The sequence below is a fragment of the Pelmatolapia mariae genome, linkage group LG18 (assembly GCF_036321145.2).
Source record: "Pelmatolapia mariae isolate MD_Pm_ZW linkage group LG18, Pm_UMD_F_2, whole genome shotgun sequence".
Lineage (NCBI taxonomy): Eukaryota > Metazoa > Chordata > Actinopteri > Cichliformes > Cichlidae > Pelmatolapia > Pelmatolapia mariae.
Genome location: NC_086243.1, coordinates 17,872,841 through 17,892,595, shown reverse-complemented (window position 1 = coordinate 17,892,595; position 19,755 = coordinate 17,872,841). Strand labels below are relative to the sequence as shown.

General features: G+C 38.9%; 1 protein-coding gene across 1 annotated transcript; it reads left to right on the top strand.

Moving 5' to 3' along the window:
- The first annotated feature begins 2,244 nt into the window (after positions 1-2,244).
- On the top strand, positions 2,245-9,792 carry LOC134616602 (desmocollin 2-like protein). The gene is made up of 16 exons (XM_063461495.1): positions 2,245-2,555; positions 2,693-2,783; positions 2,892-3,100; positions 3,193-3,297; positions 3,645-3,800; positions 4,056-4,200; positions 4,287-4,441; positions 4,568-4,702; positions 4,814-4,999; positions 5,148-5,395; positions 5,496-5,638; positions 6,137-6,352; positions 6,923-7,144; positions 7,346-7,461; positions 7,586-7,915; positions 8,314-9,792. The coding sequence occupies exons 1-16, from the start codon at positions 2,517-2,519 to the stop codon at positions 8,509-8,511; spliced, it is 2,694 nt and encodes an 897-aa protein (XP_063317565.1). The 5' UTR covers positions 2,245-2,516; the 3' UTR covers positions 8,512-9,792.
- The last annotated feature ends 9,963 nt before the right edge of the window (positions 9,793-19,755 follow it).

Here is a 19,755-nt window from a genome sequence, read left to right as displayed (position 1 = left end):
TGATTTATGACAGATCATTTATAACAGATCATGAAAAGCAGGAGACAGAAAAAAACGAGGCTCTTAAATTATGCGGTGCCAAACTAAAACTGAGTTTTGAAATGCAGCAGAAGTAAGCTGACAACACTGAAACTCTGAGAAAAACAACAACACTGAAACCTCTTTGGCCGATTTGAGTGCAGTACACATTCAGGAATACATAAAGAAGGATATTTGCTTATGCACTGATCAAATAACTGGTTGATGTATTAGTCCTTATGAACAAAGACTAATTCAACATGTCTATGTAGACACACGTGACTGCTCTAGAGGAAAATCTTTGAGGAAATCATTTCACGTTTCAGATTGACCAGTCTAGATTACAGAGTACACGCTATAAATCACAAAGGTATTAGTAATAATGACTTTGGCATCAGTGAATTAATCCTCAAATGGTTTCGCTAGAATACTACTCTCCTATACGTGATGACGCGAGTACTTTATTTGACACTCATGCAAAGGGTGGAGAAAGCTGGGTGTTGTAGCTGCTTTGGGTGGATCCAGAAACTTTGTAACGTCAAGCACGTGTGTCACAGTCATAAACCGAGCCGCTGAATTAACCCTTGTGTACTGTTCATATTTCATGTCCTCGCAGTATGTTCAGGATCAAACTTGACTCAAGTCAATAATTTGTTGATAATAAGTTTTTATATCAAATTTTGAACTATAAAACTATTTAGAATATATAGCTAGCCTATCTGACATTAATAAACACAAGATTAATCTTTAATTAAAGCAGGGTTGCATGGCAAGAGTATTTTTTGGGATTAAATGTTAACAAATGAAATAAAAATATTCAATTTCATTGAAGAATCCTCATAACTAGCATCTAATTATCAGTATTAATGCAACATTAATAAGCACTTAGAACACAAAACCTGCTTAATGCATACTAGTGTGTGCTTTCAAAGCAGTGGTAGGAAACCTTGCATGTGTGGGCCTTGAACATGTGTTGTCCACACCCAGTGAAGTGGCAGCTCAGATACCTTTATACTCCCTTTGTAAGATTTTCACTTCCTTTAAAACACTGCATCTCACAACATCCTGTCTTAGCTCCCCAGCATTTACGTGGAGTCTTGGCAAAACACACCATTTCGTAACAGATGAGTTTAAACTAACAGAAAACTGCAGTTTGGGAGTAAAATGCATGAGGTCATATGGCAATGACACCAAGACATCTTATGAATTTCATTTGAAGCTAAAAAAAGAAAATGTCTTCCAGAGAAAGGTTACATTTAGGCTTTCTCATCACTGCACAACTCTGCAAAAGCAAAAGTACAATCTAAAAACATCTGTTATGAGTAATCTTACCGGGAAACTGTGGGGGATATTTCATCAGTAATGATTAAACCAGCTGAATAACTGGAAATATGATAAGTTTGTTACACATAGGCTTGTTTAGACTTTTAATTCTGTGAACACACAGAAGCCTGAGTACGATAGCAGTTAGCTTTTACTTTTTTTTAATCTTGGGAATAACATCGCATAGGCTTTTACTGTGTCTGTTTTGCATTTGCTGGTAAAGCGTTAAAGCCTTAAAGTCTTCATGATGTCCACGCCCATGACTCCCACCGGCAGTCTTCCTGACATTTTTCTCACCTTTCCTGTTGCAGACCCATATATCCTGCTTTCAAAAAGCTCCTTTAATAACAATCTAACTATTAAAGTATATCCAGATGGACATACTTTAAACAACGTAGGTCCATCGTTTTTGTCTCTTCACTTTTATCAGCAGTTTATAAAGATTGTGAGCGTTTTGCTGTGGGAACCACAGCCTCTCCCACACCAGGGTTCATTCGGCTCAAATTCCTGTGGTGTTCAGAGAGGAGCTCAAGTGTGCTCCTCCTACAGAGTAGAGCTAAAGGAGAGAGGAGGACGTAGGGGTCAATTTTCTGTGCAGACCTGGGACAAGTCTTGACAAAAGAAAAAAAAAGCAGACAGACCAGTATTTCTTCAAATAAGTGTACCTGCAGCATGCGCTAGTGTTATACGACTATTGTTTTTACGTTATATGCATGGATTTATACAAATAATGCTTAAAGCTTTAATTACATGTATTTTAGCTCTTATACTCCTGCTAAAACTCTTTAAGGGGAAATAAAAGAGCGGTTTAATGTCTTCCAGTAAAAGAGTAATGTTTCCCCCTGCTGGCGGGAAAAAACGCGAATATCAGCAACTTTGAGGGAGTTGGCTTTCTCAGCAGACAGCAGCGAGCTCAGCCCAAAGGTACTTCTCTTGTTTGAAATTTCACTTGGGTGTGTCAGCAAAGGTGTGTCTGCTGACTCACCCAACAGCGACAGATAGAGCCGTCTGAGAAACGCCTGCCTTTTCGCATTGATAGAGAAGTGAAGCAACAGACAAGAGACGAAACTCTCGAGTAGACTAGACGCATTTGTTTTCTATTACTCTCTGAAAAACTAACCGGACTCTCCCCACTTGGACCCAAGTCAGCCTTTTACTGTTTTTTTCTTCCAAAGATGGGGAGAGTTTTAATTTCCACCATCTGCCTAATGCTGGTAAGTGCTTCTAGTTTGGTTTTCTAGCACTCCTACATCACCAATACGCGTTTGCTGTCTGTTACTTCTGTCAGTGCTGTTTGCTATAGCAACATTTAAACGCGACAAGCCAGTTTGAAATTCACTTTCACCTTCAGATCCTGCCCTGTGTGGAGTCGTGCTCTCTCCCGAGGTCTCTCTACGTAATTGTACCTGAAACAATTCCACCTGAATACCAAGTAGCAAAAGGTGCTGCTCTGCTTACTTTTTTTTCACTCCGTCTCTGTGAAAAAGTGTTGTAGGCCGACTGTTTTGTGTTTTATGGCTCTATTTAACTTTCCCTTTCTCGGTTTTCAGTTGAGGCCGTCGGCTGTGATGTCAAATCAACGCTGTTAATTGTGAAGGACCCGAGTTTTACAATAAACAGTAATGGAGCAGTGGTAGCTTTAACGTCTGTCTCAGTGGCAGAAAGAGGACGGACATTTTTTGTGTGCGCTCAGGACAATAGTGGACCGGAAAGTAAGATGGAAGTTCACCTTGTCCCCAGTACAATGCCGACAAAACATGTAAGGCAACTGCATGTTGTGAGCCGTTTATACAGCTCAGAAAGCACAGTGCGTTTTTTTCTAACATATCCTGACTTGTTGGAATGTCACAGAAACGAGGCCAAGGCTTCCTGAGTCGCTCTAAAAGACGCTGGGCACCTCCGAACCTCAACGTAGTGGAGAATTACGCAGGACCCTATCCAAAACTAATGGAGAGGGTAATTAAATGTAGAATTCATATCATTTATAAACACTGTGCTATACAAATGTTTATTGTCAGTACACATTGTTCTTTTTTCTCACTTCCCCCCTCAAATTATCTGATTATTTCAGGAGTCACACCTGTTAATTAAATTCAGCTGACAAAGTGATTATTTTCTTTGATGTTCTTTTTTAAGTTACATTACCAGCATGTCAGATTAGAAACTGCCTACAGTTTTGATCTGTTTAATAACGCTATGAGCTGAAAGAGCTCACAGTAGGCTGCTTTATGATAAATGAATAACAGAATTTTTGTTGTTTTTGTTTTCTGTAATATGTGTGATTTATTTGGTTTTTCCTGTAGCTGGTGTCAGATACCTCAGCCAAATACAATTTGTACTACACTATCGAAGGAGAAGGAGTCGATAAGTATCCAACTGAAGTGTTCAGACTGGACAGAGACACAGGGGATCTGTTCTTGCTCAAATCAGTGGACCGTGAGGCGTTCCCAGAATATAGTGTGAGTGTGAACATGAAAATGATTTAGAAGGTTTTTAATCAGTTGCATTACTGTTCAGCAGTCATTCAAAAAGAATGAGTTATCATTAATTAAAAATAATTACAGATTGTCAACTTGTTAGTTTTGAGTTGTGATTCTCTATTACGCATTTCTTTTTACTATGTTCACTCAAACCTGGAAGTGACACAATTTATATATGTCTTATAATGTTTTTGCCTTTAACTTTGCTTACACGTTTGTCTTTTTCCTTTATAGTTTGTTGTGCGTGCTTGGGACAAGATCACAAATCGGGAGACAGATGAGAATCTGCCATTGAAAGTGGTTGTAGATGATGAAAATGACAATCCACCGGAGTTTGTAGGTCCACTACAGTATATGGTTCCTGAGCACTGTAGTGTAGGTGAGAAAAGCAAAATACAGTAACAGATAAATCTGTGGTGTTTGGCCTCAGTGCAGTTGCTCTAAATGATCGTGGTTTACAAACAGGGACTGTGGTGGGAAAGGTGAATACAACCGACAAAGACCAAATTGGCACCGACCATGTGAAGATTAGGTATACACTCCTAACTGGAACAGCCATGTTTGCCATTCATCCACAAACAGGTGTCATCACAACAAAAACCAACACCCTAGACAGAGAGGTGAGCACTGCTTCTGCATCAGTGAAACCTGTGAAATTTATTTAAATGAAAATAGCTTTGAAGAAGATGATACAAGTGCTTTCCAACATGTTTTCCTTATAATATTTTGCAACATTTCTTTTTAAGTCACAAGACAGCCATTTGGTGGCTATAAAAATCCAGGATATGGATGGTGCAGCAAATGGTCTGTTTGCTACATCAACAGCAACAATTGTTCTGAGTGACATCAATGACAACCCGCCAACCTTCATGAAAACATCTGTAAGTGTTTGAAAAAACTGTCAGTATGTAATCTGGCTAAATAACTAATAATTACATTTGTCATACTTTAGTAATCTCCCCTCCCCCCAAAAAACGTGTTTTTTCTTTTAGTATAATGTCGCTGTGCAAGAGAATGAAAGTGAAAAACTTCTACTTCGGATTCCCGTTCAAGATAAAGATTTGATAAACACACCAAACTGGATATCAAAGTTTGTCATTACTCAAGGAAATGAGAATGGAAATTTCAGGATTGTCACTGACCCCAAAACAAATGAAGGGCTTCTGTACGTCTCAAAGGTGAGACTGACTTCTTATTAAATTCATTATTATCATTTAGTAATGTTGGTAGTAGCATTTTACATGGATCACATCTAACGAAAAGTCCGCCTTTATAAAACTGATTTATAGTCATAAACTTTTAAATGTCTTTCTTTTTTTTTTTCAGCCATTAGATTATGAGAAGACGAACAGTGTACAGCTTCAGATCACGGCACAAAATCAAGCACCGCTGAATGGCAGCAGCGCCAGTTGGAACTCCATCCCTGTGAAGGTCAATGTCACCGATGTTGATGAAGGCCCAGAATTCTCTGCTCCTTCGATCCGCTTCAATGTCAAAGAGAACACACCAAATGGCACAGTGATAGGAACTTATACAGCTACAGATCCTGAGACCAAGAGCAGCAAAGGCATCAAGTAAGGACTTCAATTTGCCCCAATAACTCTTAATGTTGTTGTGACTTGGACTACAAAAGTGAATATGCGAGTAATGCACAAGTACTTTTTTGTCTCTTAGGTATTTCAAGGTCACAGACCCGGGCTCCTGGATCAATGTCGACAGAGACACGGGAGAGCTGAGGGTGGCAAACACAATTGACAGAGAGTCACCGCTTGTTCACGATGGGTTTTACAACATCACAGTGAGGGCTGTTGATGCTAGTAAGTTTTTTGTAGGCGCTTTAATACTGATAAAGAAAACATAATCTTCAACAATACACAAGTGGTCCTGTCTGTACTCAGTTCTATATTACCTGAAGGATATTTGCCAGATCATTTGAGGTAGTGCCTTGTGTGACTAAATAAACCTTATTGCCGTTCCTTCATTTCTTCTTGCGGTGTGTCACACAATCCGAAAGTTGTTAAAAGTACAAGCTCTACCTTGAGCTGTTTGTCTGAACGGCTTTATTTTTCATGAGAACACCTGTTGACAAGATAAAACCTGTTGGAAATAAAATCAAGTGGCTAGTCATTTACAATGACTCATGTTCCTTTGAGTGATATGCGGAAATTGGGCACATATCCCAGTGCTTGGCAGAACTTAAAACTTGCACTTAGGTGACACCCCGTTATTGTAATGAAAATGGTGTGTTCCATTGTTCCTGTGTGCCAACATGTCCACACGACTACGTGAGAACCAGTAATGCTGTTGTGTTTCAGGCTCCAAGTCAGCAACAGGAACAGTTGTCATTTGGGTGGAGGATGAAAACGACAACATTCCTACGATTCCTAGTGAGCTCACGTTGTGTCAGAAGGATGGAGTGCTCGGCTCTGTGGTGGTGGTGGCCGAAGACAAAGATCAGAATCCCTTTTCTTCCCCATTCACCTTCAGTTTACCAAATAATGATGGCACATGGTCTGTGAAAAGTCTTAATGGTAAGTGGCTGTCTTTTTACACGAACCGCAAAGTGTATCTTTTTAATCAAATGTGAACGAAAATATTTTTTTTTACAAATGTTTGTAGTACCCTATGTACAGCATGATCCAAAAAGTGACATGGTATCATTCCAGTGGTGAGAAAAGAAACAAATGTGTGAGGGTGTTGTGGAGCTGTTTTGTTTCACAACTCTGTGAATACTCGGTTTTCAAAAGTAAATATGTAGTGAAGAACACATGTGGTTGAGAAAAAGACTTGGAACTGTGTGAACTTGTCGACGCATCTTTTGTTTTGTTTGTGCACTTTTTAAAACAAGTAGATTAGTATAGGTTTGGGGCTAAAAATGTGGACATGGATTTTACTGCATGGACAGTAAAATCATAAATCACATACATTCACACAGTAATACTCTGTTTTATGAAGTATAAATATTTTATTACAAATCTTAGTATTAAGTATATGTTAAAGTCACATGATGTAGCTTGAAACAATATTCTTCAGTCTTTTTTTGTTGCTTTTTTTTGGTTAAGCTTGGGTCTCTTTATAATTATCACGTGTTTCCTTCTTAGACACTGCAGCTACATTGGAGCAGCTCAAACCGCTTTATTTGGGGATGCACACCGTTGACCTGACTGTTACAGATCTTCAGGGCAGTGGTAAAACACAGACAGTGAATCTGAGAGTCTGCAAGTGCAAGAATGGCGTCTGCCCTGGCAAGGACAGGTCTGTGTCGCTCGGACCGCTGGGAATACTGACTTTGCTGTTGCCTGTGGCCCTCCTCCTACTGCTCTGTGAGTCTTCCACTGTAATTATAAGTAGTAAGGGTTAGCTGGAGGTTCTTTCATAGTTTGTTCAGTTTCCAATATGCAACAAGCAATTTTTCATACAATAGTGTAGTGTATAATGCTGCTATGCTCATTCTTGTGACGCTTACCGCACATAAAAGTACTCTGTGAGCTGTCATTTTGAACACGCTTGCTTTGTCGTTGCAGTCCTGCTCCTTGCATTTTTCTGTCTAACAAAGAGAGAGAAGTTGCAACTTGACGACTCAGCAGACACAGGAGGAATCCTACTCAAATCCAACACGGAGGCCCCAGGGGACGAAGTGGTAAGGACAGTAATGCGGAAGCATTGCCTTGGCTTACCGTTACTCACAAGGAAACCATATTTGCTTCTTTTCTTTTCCCCTTCTGCTTCATTTATTTAATTGTCACGTTTGCTTTGATTGACAGGATGCAAGTCTCATCAATGGTCCCCCTTTTGAGATTGACCAAGCAGTAAAGAGTTCTGTTAAGGGTGTAATGATGAATCCTTCATGGATCGGGAACAAGAGTGGAAGCACTATTGGAACCCTTGGTGTTCATGAGAATGGGATGCATGGAAGGACTGATATTTCTGCAGCTAATATGCAGGATTACTATACCGGCCAGTATGACATGACCATAGATCGTCAATCCTATGGTCAGCTTGTTGGTAGTGGTGTAGACTTTGACTACAGACAACACAACATGGACCCTGCTCTTCTGTATAATTGGGAAACAAATGGCCGCTATCTACGTCAGGTATTGTTATTTTATGATTACAAACATATTATTTATTTGTTTTAGATACATCCAACAAAAATATGTCTTGTGGCAGAAGTTTGCATAAAAAGTCAAAAAGAGAGCAGCAGAAGTTTCTTTTTCTGCGGTTTAATAACGTGTTACCTGTTACAGATAAGTTAACTCCCATTTGTAATATTATCTTCTTCTCTAAGCTGTGATAGCATCCTGTGTAAACCTCAATATTTCTCAGCCTTTGGTGAAAGATATTATTTCTCTAACCTGTTGGTGATCTGTTTGCTCGATGTGTAATATCCGTCCGTCAGTCATATCCTGAGCAGCTTTGAAAGTGTTGTATGCTTGCTCCTATCATCCAGGCTTAGTCCAAGGAGTAATAACAAACTGCCTGTGTCTTCCAGAAATTGATCCAAATGGGAACAGAGGAGGATGGGCGATACGCAGACGATATCATCCACTCCTACGGGTTCGAGGGACGTGGCTCTGTAGCTGGCTCTGTCGGATGCTGCAGTGATAATAATGACAACGATAACCTTGACTTTCTGAACACACTCGGACCAAAGTTCAAAACTCTTGCAGAGGTCTGCAGAAAGACATGAAAAGTGACACTCCAGATAATATTGTTTACTTTAAGCTGTAAAAGATGCAGATTGGGTTTGAATGCTTGGCTTGTTACTGGGGTAAGAATGTAAAAAAAGAACAGGCAGGTGGTGCTGGTGTGTATATGCTATTGCTGTTAGTTGCTTTATTTCTTTGTTGTTGTTATTTTTTTGTTTTGTTTTTTTTTTTAAATGTAAAAGTCATTTGCACTGAAAATGATGTAGATGCTGTTGGTTGTGCATACTTTATGTTGTATGTCAATAGCCGCGTTTCCACCACACGAAACCAGGGACTGCAGTCTTTTGGAGGTTTTTACCTCAGGAACCAAGGTCTAAATTAAGTTCTTGGAAAAGTGATTTCATATCTTTATATTTTTTGGAGGGTAGCACTTTGTGACACTTCAGGAGCCTTTGGTCCAGGGATTGCAGTGTTTCTGGTTGGAAAGCAGCGTCTCTTAAAAATCACACTGCCTTCAAGATTTACCACATAAATTGTTGGTAATCATTAACTTAAACTTACATCAGACAGCCGTGAAGGGAGATGGAGAACAACAAAACTGGTGTTGCTTTTTCGTATTTAATTGCACGATTCTGCTTAAGCTTTGTGGGTCTGAAGACATTGGTGGGAGTACAGACAAAAAAAGCTCTTGGGACTAGAAGTTCTTGTTTTTTGGGTTGAAATGCGGCTACTGAGTATTAACACGTTTATCTTTCTATCAGTTTGTAGGAACTTTGGTATTTTTTTAACTGTTTATTAATTGTTGTCTGCTGTAAAAAAAGAATGCATTTCTATTTCAGTCATGATGCTGTTTTTTATCCTTATTGAATTTCAGGCTTTGCCGATATATTTGAAGTAAAACAAATAATGAAACAAAATAACAATCTTTTCTAATATTTCACAATAATTAATGTAAAACTACACATTCATGTGTCAATGGTCTATTTTAAACAGTGTTGATTTACTTCCGCACAATTTCCTAATGCCACAGAAATTGTGTGTAACCATGTTTTACTTCAACTCCCTGACTGTCAGACGGGTGCAGTTTGAGCTCGCTGTCAGTCAGGTTATTGCAACATTCCCAACAGTAGTCCTGTTAAAATCTGCACAAGGGTGTGAACCGGAGGGGTAAGGTGTTACTGACACTGCCTGAAACTAAATATAACTGGCCGCACAGGAAAAACCCAGTCAAAAAACTGTGTATACCTTATATGTATATTATGTGGTTTTAGTTGTAATTTGACATTAACATTAAAGAGTGTTGTTTAATTTTTGCTACAGTAGCAGTTGTTTTTTTCTTTTTCTACATTTAAAGGATAAGTGCAAGATGAAGATTATAAAATACCATAGTCAGCACACATGCAACAAGCATATATGTAGCTGTACAACTATAAGCGCTACTGTTTGTGCTTATAGTCTTCACTGTTTATTTAAATTTTAGTTAGTTTTTTAAAAAACCTTCCTTATTCTTTTTTTCTGGTTGTACAGAAAGGTCGCAGCCTGGTTGCTTATTGTGCTCGGGCTTTGTGTGCACCCTGGTGAATGTTTTACAGGGTGGGGCACAGATAGCTTGTGTTATACAATGAGTTCAATGTTCCAACTCCTCAACTCCTTGGCTAATAATTACTTTCAGTCTTTGGCAGATCCAGTTGGTGCACTGGTGTTATTATGGCAACATTGTTCTACCCTATTGTTAAAAAGTTGTAACTGTAATCATGGTAACAAACTCTATTTTGTAAACAGTAAATGACTTCTTTAGACATAAAGTTTCCGGTTACAGGAAATTTATGTAATGGCCCAATTAGTGTAATTTAACAATTATCAATAATTAGTTTTAAATTGTCAGATAGTATAGATAACAAACTTTGCTTTGTTATTCAAAAACCTCTGTAAATAAATAATATTCAATGAAAAATGTATTGAAACCTCAACAGAAATTCCCCAGAGTTCTCGTAACACTTTGGATTAATTTATAGATAATGTAAGTAAGCATTGAAGTTATAAACAATTGATCAATATGATGACGTACAAAGGACACTTGAGGCTCGAAATATGCAATCGCAGGCTCTGGAAAGGGCCATCTGTCACATTGTGATGATGAGTATAAAATATGATGGCAGAGAGAAGAACAAATGGTGAAATTAATTCCTGGAAAAAATGTCACCCTGATCAAACAGTGAAATCTTGTTAGAAATGTAACAATATCTGTACAGATTAAAATAATACTGTCACAATTATGGGAAGATGTGAACAACGTGAACATGAAGGGTTTTTGCTCAAAATCCCAAAAGGACTAATTAGGTGATCTTGAACATAAGTCACCTAACTGAAAATAATGACCCCCCTCCACAAAAAAAGCTTAACCCAAATATTTGAAGAATGCGATCCAAGCAGAGATAGCAGCTCTTCTACCCATATTTTAAAAAGGAAATGTTCTCTACTAAGGTAAAACCCTTTTGTTGATGACTGATCTTGTAAAAATCTGCAATAAAAAGTGTCTTTGTTTCAGATACCTAAATATTTTTAAAGCCATAACCCTGATTGTTTTCTTTTAAAGCAGTTTAGATGTTTAAAACTTGCTAATATAGCAACTCTTTTGGTGTCATGAACTCATGACTCTGGAATTGCTCACAGTGATGACTTAGCCCCGAGGTCAAGGGAGTGAAAGATAGCTGATAAGCAAAATCATTTGACACAGTTTAATTATAGGTGCTGACCACTCAATGACTGTGATATGTCTCAAGCATGTTTAAACTTAGAAGCAGGGTGGGAGAGATTGACGTGGCAGTTTCATCAAAATTAAAAAGACCTTATCCTGCCTTACTAGTTCACTACAAAGATTTTATTTTCACACATTTTTATATATAAAAACAAAACAAAAAAACCCCATAACAAACATAAGAAGGGCCTGCTGTACAAAACAGCATGCACAACTGCCCTAATGAAATACGTGCTGCTGGAAATGCATGACAAAAATACCCAACCAGCAATTAAAATAACAACAAAGAGAATTTTAGATAATTTTCTTTAATTGCTATGAAATGCCTTCCTACGCAAAGCAATAACACTGATAAGCCACAAAATTCAATAGACTATTTTGTGTGTCCACCCTTATCAGGCCCGTTTGAACCATCACTTCCAGTTACTTCTGTAAGGATGCAATTAATTCTAAAGCAGTAGCGTGAAATTAATTTATTGCTTGTAATTAGTTTTTGTCATACTGTGAAAACAATCTTTCCAGATAGGATGTTTTCTCCTTCCAACAGACTGTCTGAGGACACTTGGCTAAATCCGAGTTCAATATGGAGTAGTGCCTTCCTGGGGCACTGTACATACATTTTGTATGTATTGTCACAGTACATTCAAAAAGGTGTAGGGCTGCAAGAGTAAATGCTCAAAGTGCTAACAGTTCCTCTGTTGTGTTGTGCATTAATACAAATGCTCAGTAGATATGCATAATTTTAAAATCTACAGACCACATAATCTCATCAAATTACTTGTATGATTCACTTACGCCTTTTTGAAAGGTTCAAGAAACAAAGTATTTTCAGTATCCTGGTCAGTTTTTGCAAATTCCTTTTGACTTGTGTGCAGCTCATGTTTGAGATCAAGTAAGTCATATATCTCTGCAAATAAGAAAACAAAGCAGAAATTCTTATAAAAAGCTGTCACTGTTAGGATGGAGTGTCTGAACACCTCTCATATTGCAGTTGGGCTTGAAGAAATGCTGCTGCAAGCCACCAGTCAAAGAGTCAAGGATTGGATAGAAGATGCAATTTCTTAAACCATCTTTGTCCTATTGGTCATTCTTACCAACAGCTGATGTCCCGGAAGAGCCTTTTAGTCTGGAGCTGGTCATCTGATGACTTTTTTTCCCTACTATTCCAATACTAATACTGTGTTTGTGAGCTGCTAAGACCTCTCTCCATAACTCATCAAAAACTGAGTCATCTTTTTAATTCTGAGATGTGTCCTGAAGTACTTCAACAAGCTGAACAGCTTTTGATAGAGCTAGATCCAGTGATGGTGACTGAAGTATGTCAGATAGCCCCCTGCTGGTTGCAGCAGATGAATATCCTTCCCAGAGCCTGACTCTGCGGGAGGTTTCTTCCTGTTAAAAGGGAGTTTTTCCTTTCCACAGTCACCAGTGGTTCCTTATAGGGTGTGGTCTAATTGTTGGGGTTTCTTTATGTTATTATAGGGTCTTTACGTTACAATATTAAGCATCTTGATGCGACTGTTGTTGTGATCTGGTGCTATATAAATAAAATTGCATTAAATGGAATTGAGTAGAATCTTGGAGGTGCCCAAAAGTTTGTGGAATGTAGCTAGAAGCATAATGAAAGGTAAATCAATTTGGGCATGTAGTCCCCAAGCCTCCACAGACCTTTCCCCACTTCTCCCATTAGCAGCATCTTTGAGAACATGGAGCACTGTAAGTAGCCTGTCCATCATATTATGCAAAATGCCTCCATACCATCTAAGCTTGGGTGAAGCTCTCTGGGCTGGCATCTATACATTTTTTGCTGAACATTTAGCTATTTGTTGTGAATGCATGAGCCTGACATGAAGATGCATAGCTTCTCAAGTAAAGAAAAGAAACAGACTTCCTGAGGTACTGATTTGATTGTATCATTTAGAACCAGACTGAAATAATGTGCATCCCAGTGCACATAGAATAACCATGTATGATTTAGCTGCATAAATCCAAGCTGTTATTACAATGAGAGACACTAGATGTCACACTTTCCCTTTATGTGAGTAAAGCACCAGCTGAGGAGGCAGCTTTAGGGACTACTTATAGAAGATGGCTGATTTTTGTAAAGACTCCTCGCTGTCTGTCACATGTGTTACTGAACACCTGAAATCACTTCAATTAGTCTTTGAGGTCTCGATAGGGAAGTGATTTGAGGAGTTGTGGCAGAAGCCTCATCATACTCTGATGTGGCATGTGCCAGACTGTAGTTATACACTCTTTAATGATATTTGGTGTCACTTAACCTAACAAAATTCTCTGCCAATGGAGTGAGTGAAACCGACTAAAGTAATTATAGTCTATTTAAAGCTCATAGTTTCACTGATTCAGACATTTTATCACTGTTAGTGGTGTATGGATGGTGGGCATGGCATAAAATGTGTATGGCTATTTTTTAATGTATGTACATTTCTGATAACTATATCGATTTTCCTAGAGAGAAGATAATTAGAGAAGATACACTTTTACATACATAACCCACACATTTATGTGTGGGTTTGACTGTCATCTTAACTCTTATTTTAAAGTACAATTTAGCAGAATGTGCTGATTTAAACTTGTACTTTCATAGACCCTAAAGCACTTGTTACATTGTTTGCTTGAGGTATTGTTTTTCTTCCTGGAGTTCTGTATCACTGAAACTCAAGTACACTGTGCGGCTTACATATTAATTAGATAATTCTGCCTGGCAGCAGAACGCCTCGGTGAGATATCTTGGTCTTAATTAGTCAAAAGGGTTCAAATAAAAAAGCAGTCTAAGGAATATATGTAAAAATGCTATATTAATTAATTGAAATTAACCTGTAATTACTGACAGCAGAGTACCTACACAGAATTCATTCTCTTGTTTTATTGCAAGACAAAAGCAGTTATTTTATTTTACTTTTTATTTGCTGTGCTGATATTAATAGCTGTGTAATTAATACAATATTACAGTTACTTCAGAAAGTACTGAGATTCATTCACTTTCTCCACAGTTAATTAAGGTATGAAACACCATCCATCTATTCATCTATATTTTAACTGCTCATGCAATTTAAGGTCACATGGGGGTGTTGGAGCTTATCCCAACTGTCACAGAGTGAGAGGCGGGGTACAACATGGACAAGTCGCCAGTCATGTTCACGTTCACACCTGCATCTCTTTGGACTATGGGAAGAAGCCAGAATAACTGGAGAAAGCCCACGCAGGCACAGGGAGCACATGCAAACTCCACACAGGCCTCAACTGGCTGCTAGATTCAAACCCAGAATCTTCTTGGTGGAAGGCAACAGTGCCATATGGATTCTTTTTTCATGAATCCACACTAAATAGCTCAAAATGACAAAACTACAAAAATTAAATTATAAGTCCAAGGAATTCTTTTTACACCCCTGAAATAGAAATGGGGCAAGGATTAGATCATGACAAAGATGTAAAACTTGTTTGTTTTATATAGTTTTGGGTGTTCTCAGCAGCACACTGGCTTTGAACCACCAAGGCTCTTCCCTGTTCAGATGAGAGGCCAGCCAATTTGAGTAACTGAAAACCGAAGAAAGAATAAATGCAGCCAAAAACAGAGAAGTCTTTGATGAAAACCCCCCCTCCCTGACCTGAGATTCGTTCTGTGCACAATCGTGAACCAAAGTGTGCAGTGAAGGCAATTCTGGAATGTCTTCTGAACAAGTCACTGTCTGTCTTTGAGTACCACAGCCAAGTGCAGACTTGAAAGCTCCAGAATATCTGTGAAGAGACCTGAAGATAACACTTCGCAGATGCTCCACTTCATAACTTATGAACCTTCACAGGTTCTTCCAGGAGGATGGGAAAAAGTGCAAAAATGCAGGTTTGCAAAACTAGTAGAGACTTACCCAAGAGGGCCCGAAGCTGTAATATCTGCCATAGAGACTTCTACAAGTCATTAGATCAGGTGATTTGATGAATGGGAAACTTTAGTTTTTAATTTTTAATCAATTGGTTTTGATTTTGTCATTATGGTCTATTGAGTGTAGATGATCTTGTGAGATCAACACTTTACTTGTGAGTTTATGGTCTTACTGTATTTTACACACTACATTTAATGCCATACAAAATAAAACTTCAGGTAAAGAACATTGTAAAGTGCATACTGATTGGTTAAAGTCCAGTTTCAAAATACCAAGATGGCAATGAGGAAGTTGCTCAGTTTAACTTTAATAATGAAGCTCATGCGTAAGTTTAATCACTCCCCTGCCTGCTTTCCTGGGTGTTCTGCACTTCCCCTTTCCCACGCTTTCAAATTCAGCGCTGACATCATTGCTCTAGTCAACCATCTTCCTGCCCTCCTGCTCTGAGTCAATCAGCTTCTGTTCTGCGTACTTCAAATCTCACCGCTCTTCTGTAACTCTGCCTTTTAGACTCTCCTTTGTGCAACTCACTTCCTCCCCATTGCCAAGCCTCCATCTTCATCTTCACCACCACCAGCTTCTAGACTCTGGAGGAGTCCTGTCCTAATTCCTATTGCCGATTCTGTTCTGCTGTGATGGGTCATTGGAGTCTAATAGCCAGGCAGCTTAATTGAATTCTGTATCTCAGTAAATCATGTTCAATTCTTCCAAATGATCTCTCCTTATTGAACTGCCTGGGCGGTCTGTGGGAATTGACTCACTTTTTGGAGCCGCACATAAGTGGCCACCAAAGGGGATGCAGTTTCTGGTATTTTCATGCTGGCTTAATTTTCCAGTGTGGCAGGTTGTTGCTTTGTTGTAATCAGTGGACACAAGGACGCCATTGACTCATATTGGGAATATGGTGAAGTAATTAGTTAAGCTTGGTGACAAATTGTTTTCCCCTCAAAACAGTTAGTGACACAACAATATAGTGAGTAATAAGATAGTGAGAATAAACTGCTTTAGGTGTCCATCACAACAACAAGCCTCAAACCGATACTGATACCTTAAGCTCCACACTCAGAATACCGTTTAGATTTGTGGTTGAGGATCCTGCTTGTGTTGGCCTTTGTTGAACAGAATACAGAAGTACAATAAGTCGAATGCTAGAGTGCAGCAGCAGGCATGGAAACACACACACAAATCATAAAGTGTGGTTCCTGTTCATTACTGTTCATCCAGCTGAGGTATACACACATCTCACTTTGGGATAGGTGGTTAAGCTTTGAACGATGTTCTGAGGGAAACTTACAGCTTGTTTTGGTCTTGCTGGTATGATGCTGAAATTATTTCCACAACTTTTGTCTTTCAAAAGTCAGCATGTCATAATCTGTTTCATGATTGCCCCCGCACACACACAAAACACAGACAATAAATGTAATATCAGTAGGGCATTATTAGTGCAGGCAGACTCCAGAAAAAGAAGGAACATCTAACCAAGCCTCTGTGTGACGCTGCCCGTCAAAAGCGCCTCATATTAGTACAGTGGCCCTGATACATTTGCTTTGATGGAAATGGAGAAAAAGGGGACCTGACAAAGTGTTTTCTTGTGTAGTTATCACGAACAAAGTGAGCCCTCTGCAAAATCTTGGTGTCGTGTTTGACGAACTGCTAGAATTTAATAGCTGAACATGCAAGGATCAGCACTGAGCAAGTTGCCTGAGTAGAAAGAAAGAGATGTAGGTGGTTCAGACAGGCTGAGGAGGGGAGGATAAACAGGTAGATTAAGAGCATAAAGAAGACAGGCAGAGTGCCTGACATACGCACCCGAAGAGGGGAGACAATTTTCATGGGAGTGAGTTGATTTCGGGGACTGATGTTAGGCATTAAGTTGGTGCAAAGACTCGTCTAACTAGGCTCTCAGTGTGCAACCCCTGCAGTGAAGATCTATAAGGCTGATCAGACCACCTTCTGCGGGAGCTGCTACTTCTTGCCTCACCGCCTGTCTCTTAGCTGGATGCAGAAAGAGACTTCAGCTGACTACAAAACATAATCTCACCAAGGGGTTATGCCCTGATAACCACACAGTTTTAATGTGGAATTTAATTGGTGCATTGCGCGTTTTACTCGGGGAGTATTTTGACACTGTAGGTGTCAAAACAGGATGAGCAAAAAGCGTGCAGCCAAATCTCAGCCCCCTCAAATCTCTAAGCTCAATGGCCATAACAAAAAATTTACATATTGATGAGGATACTTGAGGAAGTTTTAAGCCATAAGTAACTACTCAAATTAAAAAAAAGAAAAAAAAATAAGATTACTGAGGTAAATATAAAATATTAACCATTTCAGGAATTTGCTTTTTGTGTAGTGTTTTCAAACAAACGCATCCCTTTCCACTTATTCTGAAAATACCATGCCAAACATGAGCATCAACTGGGACTGACCCTTTCTGAGGTTATTGACAAGCTCAGTGGGACAAAATAAGTAAAAGCTGCCAACACAGCATGCATATAAGGACGCATAAGTTTGCAACTTCATTATCTTTGAATAAATATATCCACCATGGTAGCAAAAATCCATTATGGCACAGCAGCAAATCTCCTACTAAGCCCTGTGACCACTTTGCTGTTTCTTTATACCAAAGTCTGGAGAAGTTAAAGCACACCAACACTCCTTACATGTTGATCCCTTTCATGTTCTGAAACTGAGCTCTAAAGACTTTCTTAATATATATATATATATATATGTATATATATATATATATATATATATATATATATATATATGAATCCACCAACACTGATTCCAACAGTATACAATTTATTGATTTGCTGTCAGCCTTCATCCTCCTATCCAAAGGCTTTTAATGTAACAGCAGTGCCATCAGATAAGGAGCAGAGCAGAGATAGAGAAAAATGATGATGTTTACTGAGGAAAACACAGGGTTTGACCCCATATCTCATTAAAGTGACTCAAAAGTAGTAACATCACTAAAATCTGCAGTGCCCCTTTGAGTTCACTCATCTTGCGTTCCCAGACGATTGACAACCAAGTGATAGATGTCCGTGAAGACCTGATTCAACTGAGTAGCTATATTGAATAATCAATTGGAAAAAAAAAAAGAATCAGAACATTGCACTGTACTTCAACAGATGTATCTTCTTTTCTGGAAAGTTTAGCATCTTCCAGCAAGGTCAGTTTGGTGCATTTTAATCAATTTTAACAACTATGTTTATCGAATCCAAAAACCATTTATGTACACAAACATGTCCCTCCATACCGCTGCTTCATAGCTTTTTAAAAAAGATGTCTGTTCATAATAAGAGTCAAAAACTGACTAAAAAATGGACAAATAAAATTATTTCTGCTAAAGAATTCAATGATGAGATTGAAATTGCTGTCACATCTGTGGTAAATGTAAACTGCAGAAAAGGCAGGCAATTCGTTTGGCTTGGCACAAAGATTAGAAATAGGGCAAAACTGCTATTCAGGCTCTGTTTAAAGCTGTGTCTATATTAAAAGCCTTGCAGCCGCATAGAGTGGTATATAACGATTCACAATTCATCTGTGATTTATGTATGTAAAAGTGTATTTTTATGCTTTAAGTCAGTTTTCCCTCGATTTTCTTCACTTCTTTACAGAAACTGTGTGTACAGTGATGCCAAAATGTAGGTGACCTATAGCCCAGTTCTCTGAGTGATCCCCCACTATGAAGTCATGCACATATACACACACGTAGACAACCACATACAAGCACACAAAGACACACACTATGCCTTTCGTATAGATGTTGCAGAGAGAACAAAATCTGTCTACCAGCAGCTCTCTAAATCTCAATGGTTGTGCACGGACGACAATTTGCCATTTTGCACGGGGTTGTGTGCTGGACTCTTTCTTGGCTGGATGCAGTAATTTCCTGGAGTCTCCACAGGATGTCTGGCAGTTGCTCAGAAACAGTCTGTGACATAACTCTCTGAAAATGGCAAATCGTTTTTTTCCCCTTCAGTTTTTTTATATGGATAAACAGAATTGAACAGATTTGTGTTGGTGTGGGGATCTTGCACTGCTACTGGTTGGTCATTTTAACCTCCATCTCACTGGTCGCAAGGTAATCTAATGCAGTGCTGTTGTCAGCCTTAGTAATTACCCTTTGTCACAATGTTTCACTTTCAACATCTGCTCACCACACACGTCTCATTCTGCAAAGAGGCAACCTCGACCTATTGTATTTGCTTAACATGTAGGATCACCTGTTCCCCTGCTGTTCCTCTCTGTCTGTGCCTTTCCCTTTAAACAGGGACAAGGTTCCTTTTTTTCCCTTTTCTCCTGCACACCAAGACTACCTCTTCTTCTTCTTTCATTGATTGCCAGACCAACATCCCAGAAATCACTCCATCCACTGTGAGTGGCAGGTAGACGAATAATGGAGGAGGAGAAATCAATGCAAGTACATTTGGCAGTCATTCCTTTTCTCTAACCTTTCATCCTCTCCACCAAGAGGTCAAATCAAAGCATCGCTATCAGCAGTTCCAACAAGTAGGGAATGAATGTAGCATTTTGCTTTAATTCTACTCAGTGGTGTGAAATGTGTCTGCATGTGGCTCTTTTCCAAAACTAGAAAAACTATTTTAATAAAACATTTA